The sequence below is a fragment of the Eubalaena glacialis genome, chromosome 1 (assembly GCF_028564815.1).
Source record: "Eubalaena glacialis isolate mEubGla1 chromosome 1, mEubGla1.1.hap2.+ XY, whole genome shotgun sequence".
NCBI classification, from domain to species: domain Eukaryota; kingdom Metazoa; phylum Chordata; class Mammalia; order Artiodactyla; family Balaenidae; genus Eubalaena; species Eubalaena glacialis.
In genome coordinates, this window is record NC_083716.1 from 167,761,420 (window position 1) to 167,775,117 (window position 13,698).

Genomic DNA, 13,698 nt, shown 5'->3' on the forward strand with positions numbered 1-13,698 from the left:
AGGCTTGCACAGGCAGGTCCATAGAAGACATGTATGACAACATTCACCGCAGTATTATTTGCAGTGACAAGGAGTTGCAGGCAACTTAGGTTTTCATTCTGAGAGAAGTTTGAAAGTAAAATGTGTAAAGTAAATAGGTATACGCCTGTGATGGAATACCTTGTAGCAATCAAAAGTAATGAACCAGATTTATGTATTCCTTTTTCAACTCAAAAGAAACAAAATTAGAAAAATAGAATGACATGTATAGCATGATGCAACTGATACACGTTTAAAAAACACTGTATATATATATATTTTTTTTCCACACTATATATTTTTAAAGATGTATGTGTTGCTAAATACATATATAAAAGGTTGACTGGAAAGACACATGTGGTTGTATGTGGGAGGAAAGGGAATTGGAGAGGAGCTGAAGGAAGAAGTAAGAAAATGAAAGAAAAGAGGGGCTTTGCAAGAACAATGTGAAGAGTGTATCATGAATTGAGGAGAGGAATTATCTCAATCCTATGTAGTTGAGGTTTAAAAAAAAAATTGTTTTTTTAAGGCAGAGTTGTAATGTGGCCCAAGCAGCCCTCCTAAGAGATCTAACTGAGGCAAAATTCCTAGTAGATAAGGTTCTACTAGTTTCTCTGTGTTGTATTTTTCATGAGTCATATTCCCGTGGAAGGAAAATTTCAATTGTCTTAAAATACCTCTCTTATCTCCTTGTTGGAATGAAATTCTTTTATCAGAACACAAACTTCTTTTGTCTCTCAAATGCAAATAACCTTGAGAGAGGTAGCCCACAAATACAATTTATAAAAAGGAGTAAATCACTGATATCAGATTTCCTCGTTAAGGATGTGTTTCATGGGAGGCTAAATGAACAGGATTTTAAATTTCTTGAAAGGGTATGGGGGGTAGAGGGGATAGAAAATAGAAGGAGCACAGAGGGGGTGCATTAAGGGACCAAAGACAGATCAGCTCCCTCATGATTTTGATTAAAACTAGTGTTTTTAACAAATTTCATTTTGGGGTTGAAATAAGAAAAAGGGATTACCTTGCATTTATGGTAATTTAGTTCTTTTGAGTTCAAGGTATATCCACAGATAAATTTTCATTTGTTTAATTTTAACCACGGTTAACAACTAAATAAATATATTAATTTACTCTCTAGATGTTGTTTCAAACTGATGACTATTTTTGGGGTTCGGTAGTAGTGGATTGATTGGTTTATCCTTAGGATAAATCAAAATCTATACTTGAGGTCAGGTCAATTTTTTATAATTCACAGAGCAACCAGGACTAAAATGGAGAAGGTTCAGGTTAAAGCCTAATTTATCTTAGAAAAAGTATGTTGTGCATACTTGTAATTGTATGATAGCAGAGGGTTAGGAAAATGTTTTTATATTTGAGGAGAACAATAATTTTGGTTTTATTGAAGATAGGCCCAACCTATGGCACTGTGAATGCAAGAGTCATTCACATAACAAATGATCCACATGTGTATTGTAACAATTGTTCTGGAGACTAATTGTGGCCCTTTGGGTATCATTGCCAGTACTTCTTGAACAGCTACTCCTGCTGAGTAGCAACAATGAAGACAGCAGTCCAAAGTAGCCAATAGTCACCTATCTTTTTTTCAGGGATATTTAATTTATTTTTAAAAGAAAATTAATCGCTCTTGAAAAACTGTTCTTCGTGTGTGTTTAAGTATTTTATTTCTCATTCGCCCCTCGGACATCAGACATGTTAATATCAAGCTCTTATATGCCATCTAATATAAAGTAATGTAACCACGTACGCTCCCTAAGGCAAAACACCCCCATGAAGACGACTCTCCATGCAGCATCTGGCAGCCAGTTCTATAAACACAAAAACCACGCACTTGATTCACAGCACCACCTTGTTCTCTGTTCCACATGGTATTTTTGATTGAGCACCAGCTCCTTAAGGCATCACTGTAATATTTGGTTAACAGAAACTGACATATATACATAATAACAGCTGATTTTCATGTAAGCTTTCATAAACACTCTAGGAAAATTGGAAAATACTCTGAGGTTATGAAGCATTCTAAAGTTTAATATTTCTTCAAAACTTTTCTATTCTCCCTTCACTACTTATTAAAAGCCCTTTACTAAGGACATAGCTAAGGATCACTTCTGCACTAGACTGTAAGCTCCATGAAGGTAGGGCCTGTGCCTGTCTCGTTCATCAGTGATTCCTCAGACCCCAGCAAGGCATCAAATCATAGTTCATGAACGCTTGAACTTGTATCTCATGACTTATTAGACAAATTTATATAATAAATTTTTCTTAATGACAACTGGGTTGTATGTCTACAATAGAGACATTTCACCTATTAGAACAAGACCTTAAAAAATATTCTAATATTTTCATATTAGAAATGTGAAATAAACAATAAAACGTGGTCCAGAGAGGTTCAGAGACTCATGAAAGTCACATCACTTGACTTAAGACCACCTGCCTCCACCCAGCCCAATGTTCTTTCAATCATACTCTGCTGCTCCTCCTTTATGATTCTGTAAAAAGCAAATTTAAATTAACTAGTTTTTTTTTGAAAAAAAAAAAAATTTCCAGGTTCATTAAGAAAAACTAAAAAACTAGTTTGTAAAAGTCTTTTATTGTATCCGTGCCACACATAGTAGTGAAAAATAACACTCCTAAAAAAAAGAATGCTACCTTTTCCACAACATTTTATTTTAAATAAAACTTCAAGTACTCTTACATAGGTACAAAAAAATTCTGATCTACTTGCCTCCAACAGGCCACCACAACACACAGTAGATAAAACACAGTGGTTACAAATGTCTGTTAAATTTATTTCTGAGGCAAGGCAAATGGGAGGGAAATGTTTCTATGAAAAAATACTGTGTGCGTAGGAAATTGTCACAATTTTATTCCACATGGATACAAATGATTATACTTTAATTTAGGCCCTGGTGGCTTAAAATTATATAACAAAATAGAAAAAATGGAAAACTAATATCCCCTACGCCCTGTTTCAAAGGCAGGCACTACCAAGATCAAGGAGACGCCACAGTGTTGGTAGAGGATAATTACTGTACAAGCTGTATAGCTATAATTACCTTCAGACTAAAATAAAATGCTACAATCCTTCTAAGGCATAAACAATAATGTCTGCAAACAATATATACACATAATACATATTTAAAACAAGACTTAATATAAACAATAATGAACAGTATATACATGTCAATTTTTCTTCACTGTCTTGAAATACAATTTAACTACACAAGTGATGCAGCAACATATATATATATATATATATAAATATATATATATATATATAAATGTACTTGTAACTCTACAGTAAAGTTTATTTTTGGTGCTTTTATAGCACATCAGTGTAAACAGTTTAACTTGGCTTTGTTTTATATTTTAAAACATTCCTTGTTGTATTTTCAAGATTTAAAGCAATTTTTCTAGTTCTTCCTTTTCACAGAAAACGAAGATTCTGGATGTGGTTTAATCATAAATAATTCATAAAATTAAATACATTCACTAAAAAATAAACTACAAAGTAAAAAAATGAAAAATAGATATTTATTGAGAGGGAAAGGAGAACCATTTCCCACGTTAGAGCTCTGGTGTTGAATATTCAGTGCGATTTGATATATTTTAATTGCTATTGCACTATAACACCCTTTCCTTTGAAAATTCTTTGGGTGTGCTTCCCTGTTCTACCTAAATTAGCTGATAAATCACACAAACCAATAACCAAGGGCCTTGGTTGTTGTAGGAGTGAAGCCTTTAAAAACGGTATCATTCTTCTGATACTTTTTTTTTGTGTGATACTTATTTTAAGGAAAAAAAAGTCATTATGTATGTGCCTTGCACATGTATGTAAATACAGTTCACATTGCTGGTTCGTTTGTCCTTGTTTAAAAAGAAAAAAACAAGGGAGATTATTATAACTTCAGCTCACTTTGAAAGTATCTGTCCACTTTTTTTCAAAATACTTCCTCATACTGTGGCCAGCTCTGCCTATATCAGAATCATCTTCATTAAATGTTTCACAGTTGTCAAAAACAAGCCTGACATCTAGAGCAAAAGTTTCAAGGTTTGGATACCTGGAAGAAAACACATGATTACAGGTTGCTTTTGTAGGCTGGTTTTGTTTTGCAAACAAATGAAGAGGTAATAAAAGATAAAATAAAACATAAAACTGAAAGGAAAAAGAAAAAGATTAGGGTAACTGCATTTAAACTGATATAAAACATATTATACCCTCTTATAAATAGGACGTTTAAAAGACTGCACGTGTTCTGGGCATATAGAATTTAAAGACAGGTTAAATGGAAAACAGATTTCTCTTGAAGATCAAGATATATTTCAACAAACTAGCATTTTTCTTACATCCAATTTCCTGTTCGACCTGTATCACAATTCTGTTACAGGACTCATCCTACTTGATTAGTTTATTAACTCTGACCAACTGTATCACTTGCAGTACCCTATTTTTCACACTCAAAAATATTTAGCTACAGTAGAAATAATATAAATGCTTCCCATGCACTATGTACATGACACTTGCCCTGTAGCTTTTACATACATCCCAGGATAGGTCACTCTGTGTTAAACCTTGCCCCTTTCCCATTTCTCTTCTTCTCTCTTCAGATATGCTCTTTTGCTCAAACACTGTCATATGATGATCCAAAACAAGCAAAAAAAGCGTGTGCTATCTCTTTACTGGAGATAACATTATCAGGAAACTGCCTTTCAATGAGAAGCACTGTGAACTCAGTGCTTTTTTTGGTGGGATAATCCCAGTCCTCTTTCCCTGTAAGAACACAGAGAAGAGAACTGAAAGGTGCATGAATATGCCTAGACTTATTAGTAAGGAAGGAGTGGTGCATTTCAAGCCAAATCAATATATTTTGAAAAAGGGCTTTTGGAAATTCAAATTTAAATTAATTCTAACTTATGACAAATTGAATACTAAAATAATTTACCCATTAGAAATACCTATGAAGCACACACTGATGCTCTGAGATCTGGTAAAAGTGGAATTATTTCTTTGATGAAATACCTTGTACAGTCTTTTTACTCCTTTCTTCTAATATGTGCAATAATAAAAGAAGAAAATTTCTTTATCTGTAATGAGCTCACAGAATTATCAGCCCTATGTAACCTCACCCATTTTCCTTCTGGGAATTATTATTTTTTAAATTAAGGTGAAATTCACATAACATATTAACCATTTAAGGTAGATAATTAAGGCATTTAGCACACTCACAACATTGCATTACCTAGTTCCAAAACACTGTCATTACCCCAAAAGGAAACTCTATCCATCAAGCATTTACTCTCTATTCCTTCCTATCCCCAGCCTGTGGCAACCATCAACCTGTCTTTTGGTCTCTATACATTTACCTATTCTGGACATTTCACATAAATGCAATCATATAACATGTGTGGGAATAATTTTTATAAAATATTTTAAAGTTGCCTTGAGAAATATTTATCTCTTTAGACTGTTCCTGACTACAAGAAAAGGTTAATGTTAGTGCTAGGGAGACAAATCCGGGAGAGAATTTTAGGCGAGATTCTAGATGAAATAAGTACAACAGAAGGAAGGGGCAGCTGATGGAACCCAGAAAGATTCATTAAAGGAGGCACTTCCTTCCCTCTGTTCTCTAAGTTTCTAGTTTAAAATTTGAAATACTGTTTGTGAGTTTGGGTCCCAGCTCATTAATTTGGGTTTAATGAAATAAGTCGAAGTTAGAGGAGTCTGAATTCTCTGAATTCTGTCTCCCACACCTGGCATCACAAACAGGATTATAAAAGAACTGCCTCTCTCTGCTTGCTTCTGCTGTGACCTCCTCCATTTACCAGCGCTCATCCTCAAAAGGGAGCTTAGATTTTGCAGATCTTCTGGTAATTCTGTGTTAATGTGTAAGCCTGTTTATTTTGAGGTTTAGGTTCATCCTCTATCCAGGAACTGGAGAATTATGGAAGTTAAAGCCAGGAACTGAACACTGGGAAGGTTTTCCTGCCTAAGTCTCTGTCTTCGTCATGCTGATTGTAAAGTCCATTGCTACCCCTGCCACCAAGTTCTGATTATTTTGATAGAAAAAGCAAAAGAACCAGTTCATATATAGACAGAAGTTTTTGCTATTTGGATCATATAAGAACCAATAGTTTTAATGTTTTCGGAATTTAGGCAGGTCCCTTTCGAAATTAAAAAATAGTAAAATGGAACAGACATAATTCTTTAAAAGATTGACAGTTCAGCCTCCAGAGAAACTAGTCATTTGGTCAGTCTTGTAAAACATCTGATACATGTAAGACAGACACTGATCTTTATGAGTTAAGTTCTACTCAACTCTTCTAAACTGAGTTTAAATTACAGATTACAGTGATTTTCACCAAAAGAATATCTAGGAAAAACATAATAATAACAACAATAATAATGTAATTAAATATATTTTATAGTTTTTTTAAATGTAAAGTTCCTTCTTTCTCCTTATTTATGACTTTGCTTGAAGTGATGCGCATGGGCTACACTAAGGTAAACTGGTATGCAGGAATAAAGGGTGCAGGGAGAATGGAGAAGGGAGATGCACAGCTCCTGGCCATTAACACATGGAATGCTTTTGTGTGGGCTTGTTTTGTAAGAGAACAGCCTTATTCTTGTGGCTCCAAAACGTCTAGAACCAGTGTCCAATGTCCAGAACGAACTAAATGCCAACATCTAACAGCTGCTACTCTCTGGCAAGAAGTCTGAGGCAATCTAACAAAGATCATTAACTGTGGCCAGAAGTCATTTTGCTCTTTGGATAGGATCACAAAGAGAATATGGTAGAGAGGAGCAAATAATAATTTTCTTCCACATTTAATAAACACATTTTTAGTATTCTCCAACAACTCACAATAAAGCTTTTAATAGTTAAAATTTCCAGTGATCTTCTATCTCTACATTGTAATAATCTGAAAATATTACAGAGTCAATTTTTATTAAATCCACATGAGACAGTGTCAATATTCCACTGATGTACAATACAAGCTCTAGCTTACATGTAATTTACTTTGGGAGGCTTTCTTGATACTCTTCCTTACCTTCCAGGCTGAGTTTGGTGCCCTTCCAATGTCAAAATGCTTTATCACACTGCTTTTTAATTATTTAAATAATTTTAATTGATTTGTCTTACATACTATACTCCCCTGACCAAACGCGCACACACACACACACACACATCCCTCTCCAAAGGCAGAGCCTATGTCTTTGCTGTTAATGTATTTTTGGCTTACTAGAAAAGTACCCAGCATATACCAAGCATTCAATAAATATTGAACTGAAATGATTTACTTACTGTCCACTACTTAATTTCTCTCTAATTGTGGAAAAATCCATAGGCTTCTTAATAACTTTCTTATAACCAGGAACAAGTTTCAAGTTTACAGGAAGTAGAAAAGGCCATGCATCCTCATGAGTTTCCATTTCAGTAAGGATCATACTAAAGAAAACAATGTCTGAAATCAGTATCTATGCTTTAGAAATATCTATTTTTATTAAAAATTTACCTTTCATAATCTTTCAAGTAAAAAATGTAAATTAATTTATTTAAAAAGATAAAAGAATATATTTATTTATACTATAGACTTTCATTTCCTACTTACACAAATTGTCAAAAAGTTGCCTTTAGTATGGTAGAAGATTTCTAAGCAAATAAAATAGGAAGTTGTAAATATACAGTACATGAAAACTGAAATAATACCTGCAAAGAGCTAGGTCCTTGGAGTCATCTCTTTTAGGTTTCTTAACAGAAGTAAAACTTTCTTGTTTTGACAAATTAATAGAAGTGTTTTCCTCCATTTTTCTTTTTTTCAGGTCTTTGATTCCTCTTTTTAATGAACTACTTGTAGATGCAGAATCTTCATCTTCAGTATCCCCTGTTAAAGTTACTTTCTTGCCTTTTTTTGACTCAGTCTTTTTTCCTTTGACATGAAGTTTTTTGATTTTTAGAGTTTGACCACTTGCCTTTAATTTAAAAAAAAAAAGGAAATGAGGTATAAGAAAAATAACTGTCTACAGGCCTTTTATTATTTTAAATTAGGAAAGCCTGACAGGGCCAACAAAAAGAATATTATCTCTGATCTCGAAGGTTGAGCATTTTATTATTTTCAAGAGAGATCTATGAATTTGTTCTCCCATAATATGAGGCAAAAATCTAATAAAGCATGAAAAATTTATTTTAGGAATTCTTACAATCTGAAGATGTTGATGTCGTGGTAATCCATCTTCGGAACTATAGAACTTATCAGCAGTATTTCTTTAATCTAGGTCAGTGGACCCCAACCTTTTTGGCACCAGGGACCGGTTTCACGTAAGAAAATGTTTCCATGGACAAGGGGATGGTTCAGGTGGTGATGATGCGAGCAATGGGGAGTGATGGAGAGCGGCAGATGAAGCTTCGCTTGCTCCCCTGCTACTCACCTCCTGCTGTGCGGCCTGTTTCCTAACAGGCCACAGACGGGTAACGGGTCTGAGGCCTGGGGGTTGGGGACCCCTGGTCTAGGTCACTAACTGAATGAGTTTAAAGATACAAAGGTACTATCTTTCGGAGCACAGTATAATTAAGAACAAAGGTTGAATATAAACAAAAATATAGATCTTATTAATAAGAAAGTCGAAGAGATAATTAAAAAGCTAGGCCAAAACAAGGAAAATAGCTCATGAAGTGTCAAATAGAGAAAAAGTCCTTTGTAAATGATCAGATCTACTGGAAATTGATATTTCTTTCTAGATAAAGAAAAAAAGCATTTTCTATAAGAATAGAGTTCCACAAACTTGTGGTTACCAGGTGTGAACAAAGCAGAGGTGAAGGAAGAGGGAAAAAATGTCTGTTTTTGAGGAAAACAATAAAGAAATAGTATAAAAGAGATTATATTTGGAATCAAAGAACATGATTTCCAGCTATGGTTCTGTCAGTAACTAGCTATGGAACTTTGTACAAAAATATCTATGAGTCCCTGTTTTCTCACCTGTAAAATAAGAAAGATAAGCCACACAACTGGTACAGTCATCCTAGCTCTAAAATTACACGGAAAAAAAAAAAAAAAAACTTCAAAAAAACTCAACATGGCCTTACGCAATCTAACTACAATGTACAGGCAGCACACTGATGTAACAATAGCTGCCCACCACACCCCTCAATCTAGAAATAGCGAAATAAATCTGTATTTTCAGATTTTACAATATTACAATAAATATAGTAGATCATAGAAGAATATCAGTGCAAAGACCCTGTAATGTATGGTTTTTGTTTGAATTTTCCAGAACAGTGTTTATCCTCTTTTAGCAAATTATTTCCTCTCTTACCCAGACTATTAAGAAATCTTAGACTTAAGACTTAGGGTCAGATATCAATCAGCTGTAATTTAAAGTTGGATGTATCCTTGAAATGAATTTGGCTGAAAAACGTTTCTCTGGAGTATTTCATACCAATTTCTTTGAGGATTTCAGGACCTCTTCTAGCATTATTTTTTTAAATTGCTTTTAATCAAGCAATTAAAATTATTTATTTCTCTATTGGCAGGTTAAAAGTATAGTTAAAGAGATATTTTAATTGACTAAAATAATAAGACAAACCATAAATCTAACATCTTCCCCATACCATATGAAAGAATCACTACCCCTTGAAACTAACTGGAATAATTAAAATGTTTTACTAAGTCTCTTCTCCATTTAGTTTATTAATTTTTATTCACTAAAATCTGATTATTTTGAGTTTTTATATTACACTGAGATTTTAGCACTCTGAAATCATAAAAAAGAGAAAGAGAATGCTTAATTCATGAGGAAAAGGTCTATTTAATGAAGATTAAATTAAGTTAGATTGAGTAATTGTGTTACTTAAAAAGAACAAAATTTCATGAACAACGGGTCAAAATTTCTAGTTCCTATTTGAACTGAAATACTATTGGGTTGGCCAAAAAGTTCATGCGGGTTTTTCCATAAGATGTTACGGGATCCCAATACTTGGGATCATATTCTAACAAATTAATACTCATAGTAAGAAAACATGAAATTTAAATCCACAGAAATAAAAACTTTTGTGATGTTTTAAAAAGACAATGAAGCCTCTCTCTTTCTGTGATAAATGATGTTTATCAGCTTACCTCATTAGATCATGCACATACACTTTTAAAAGCAAGCTTTTACACAGTTGCTCTGTTACTGATGACTTTGTTCTTGGACAGAGAAGCCCCCCTTCCCCACCCTTTCTATCTTATTAGAGCCCAAATCCAAAGAGGAACTTCAGGATATCTTAAGCCGAACCTATCAGATTACACATACAAGGGCTCATTTCTGTTATGCTTGTATATCTATATATCAGAAGTTGCAAACTGGTGGCTCAGAGGCTGTAAACAGCCCACAGAATGTGTTGTTGTTTGGCTCATAATGCTTGTAAAAATCCTGAATTTGTTGCCAACATTTAACATTTGGGAGGGCATGCATAAAAATCCATAATCTTGAAATACTGGTAGATCCTGGAACACTGGGCCCACATGTCTACATGACGGCTGGAGTTGAGCAATGTCTGTCACATATAAATGGGGCCATGGCTTGACTTTCCTGTTTGCTACAGTCCCAACTCTTTTGTGTTATTTGGCTTTTGTAGGCACTGGAATTTAAAATTTCTTGTGTGTGTGTGTGTGTGTGTGTATGTGTATGAGTGTGTATAAATATGTATATATACACACATGCCAAGTTTTTTGATTCTGTGATCCTGAGAGAAAGTATATATATATCTATCTTTAATATATATACATAGTGTATGTATATATATTGGCATGAAAACACACATATACACAGAATAAAAACAGTCACAATGACGTATGCAGAAATAGCTATTTGAGAGCAAGATGTATAATACAAATATTTGTAAATAACTGAATTACTGGAAAGATATTTTTAAAACCTTAACTTTAAAAATCTTTACCAAAATCCAATGTTTATAAGATTTTTTATTGCTGTAAGAAACATAACACCTAATCCACCACATTTAAAAAACAAGAGAGCAGAGGCTTAGAAAGCTGCATTTACATCGAAGGGTTTAGATGAGATCATACACCTCACATCTTCTACTCCACTCCTGAAATGATAGATAGCCAGAATTCTAATTTAAGCAAATTTACAGGAAACAAAACCTCCTATAGCCTACCAGATGATACCCCCAAGAATTAAAACACTGATTTGTGGGCTTCCCTGGTGGCGCAGTGGTTGAGAATCTGCCTGCTAATGCAGGGGACACGGGTTCGAGCCCTGGTCTGGGAAGATCCCACATGCCGCGGAGCAACTAGACCCGTGAGCCACAACTACTGAGCCTGCGCGTCTGCAGCCTGTGCTCCGCAACAAGAGAGGCCACGATAGTGAGAGGCCCACGCACCGCGATGAAGAGTGGTCCCCACTTGCCGCAACTAGAGAAAGCCCTAGCACAGAAACGAAGACCCAACATAGCAATCAATCAATCAATAAAAAAAAAAAGACTCCTCATTTCCTCCTCTTCCCCTTTAAAAAAACAAAAACAAAAACAAAACACTGATTTGTTAGTAATTCATAAAGTATTAGAGACACTTTCTATAACTTGACATTTATGAAGTTAAAGGATAAGTTATGTACCACCAGCGAAGATTATTATTAAACTACATTTAACTATATATAACAAAAATGATCAAGTAATGAGAAATAAAAAAGCAATTATTAGTGAATATGGTGCCATGTGAGACCTCTGCTATTTTGTAAAATATAGCCTAAAATATAATAAGGTATTAATATAAACATATCACAAAAAATAAATATATCACAGAATTTTAAAGTCATAAAAACCTTCAAACACACGACCATATTTGATCCTTACAAATCCCCGCAAAGCAGATACGATTCCATTTTACAGATATAACTTTGAAGCTAAGAAAGCACTCCCTATTTATAGATCTGGGAGGTGAGAAAAACCAGCAAAGGAGACTGAAAAGGAGCAAAAGCAAGAAGAAAATCAGGTGAGTATGGTATCCTAGAAGACAAGTGAAAACAGGATTTCAAGGAGGAGGGGAAGTTCCATTCTATCAAATGTAAGTGATGGGTTAGATGAGATCTAAGCACTGATCACTAGACCGAGCAATGTGGAAGTCATTTGTGGGCATAGTAAGAGAAACTTTGGAGAAGCTGTGGAGATGAAAATATTACTGGAGTGAGTTTAAGAGTGAATCAGAGGAGAGAAATCAGAAAGAACCAGAACAGAAAACTTTCCAGTAAAGGGAAGGGGAGAAATGGGGGAAGTGGACCAAAGAAGAAGTGAGGCCAAAAGAGGGTTTTTGTTTAGTTTTTGTAAGATGGGAGAAATCGTAGCATGTTAGTAGGCTGATGAGAAAGAACCCAGTGTAGAAGGAAAAATTGATGATGCAGGAGAAGACAGAACTGCTGGAGCCATTCTCCTAAGGAGGTGAGAGGGGATGGGATCTGAAGCACAAGTGGGGTTATTGGCTTAGTTAGGGGCACACAAGCAGTTCATGGCAACAGGAGGGAAGGTAGAGTATGAGAGCCCAGATATAGGAAGGATGGTAGGTGTGGTGGTGGATGCTTGTGATATTTTCTTCTGATGGCTTCCATTATCATAGTGAAATGGGAGTAAGGTCATCAGCTGAGAATGAGGATGGAGGAGACAGTAAATTATCAGGCACCACTAAAGGCCCTCTTAGCCTTAAATTTAAAGGGCTGGGTGTTTTCTCCAGCCACATTCAAGATACCTTTGTATCTGAATATATAGGTGCTGGAAAAGTCAGAGAGTTGGATTAACCAGAATGACGGTTTTACCAAGTGAGAGAGAGGCACAGGAGCTAAGGGTGGATGCAGTGATTATAGGAGGAAAGAGAGGACATGAATGGGGAGAGGGACAGTGAAAAGGTCTTAAGATAAATGAATTGAAGGTCCTGATGAGATCAAAGAATTATTAGAGTTGGAGCGCTAGAGGGAGTGAACAGGAAAGAAAGGAGGCAGTGGAGAGATGGATGCTTGAAACTGAGTTTATGAAGTGGTGGTAGTTACTGGTAGTAACTACGTCAAGAGATTAAACATGGAAGAGAGTGTCTGAGATAGGGAAAACCTAACGAAGAGTCTGGCCCTCAATACATTCTAACCCTTTCACACTTCTTACTCCTTACTTTATAACTCTAAAACCCATTTCTTTCTACTTTATCATAGTGCTACTCTTTAATCAATTAGTATTAGAATTAACAGGTTTCCAATTTATATGTGACTGGAAAGTGTCTTAAAATACATACGCTTATTACCATATGACCTAGCAATTCTACTCTTAGGTATATAACAGAAAAATTGAAAACATATATTCATACAAAAACTTGGGTATGACTGTTCATAGCAGCATTATTCATAAAAGCCAAAATGTAGAAACAACCCAAATGTCGATCAGCTGAACAGATAAACAAAATGTAGTCTGTCCATATAATGAAATATCATTTGACTTTAAAGATGAAGTGTTAGAACACAGATGAACCTTGAAAATATTGTGCTAAGTGAAAGAAAAAGGCCACATATTGTATGATTGGATGTATATGTAATGACAAGAATAGGCAAACCCACAGAGATAGAAAATAGATTAATGGTTGCCAAAGGCTGAGAAGAAAAGGGGAATGGGGAGTGAATGA

The 13,698-nt window shown here is 34.8% G+C and overlaps 1 protein-coding gene across 17 annotated transcripts in view; it reads right to left on the reverse strand.

Annotated features, from left to right (window-relative positions):
* Nucleotides 1-3,473: 3,473 nt before the first annotated feature.
* Nucleotides 3,474-13,698, reverse strand: part of BAZ2B (bromodomain adjacent to zinc finger domain 2B) — a 390,549-nt gene continuing 380,324 nt past the window's right edge. For all 17 annotated transcript variants that reach the window (XM_061184127.1, XM_061184227.1, XM_061184217.1 and 14 more), the window contains 3 exons: nucleotides 7,749-8,011; nucleotides 7,344-7,487; nucleotides 3,474-4,100 (listed from right to left, as the gene is read on the reverse strand). In XM_061184127.1, the coding sequence (XP_061040110.1) occupies nucleotides 3,947-4,100; nucleotides 7,344-7,487; nucleotides 7,749-8,011 (561 nt within the window). In that variant the 3' untranslated portion in view covers nucleotides 3,474-3,946. The remainder of the gene's footprint in view (nucleotides 4,101-7,343; nucleotides 7,488-7,748; nucleotides 8,012-13,698) is intronic.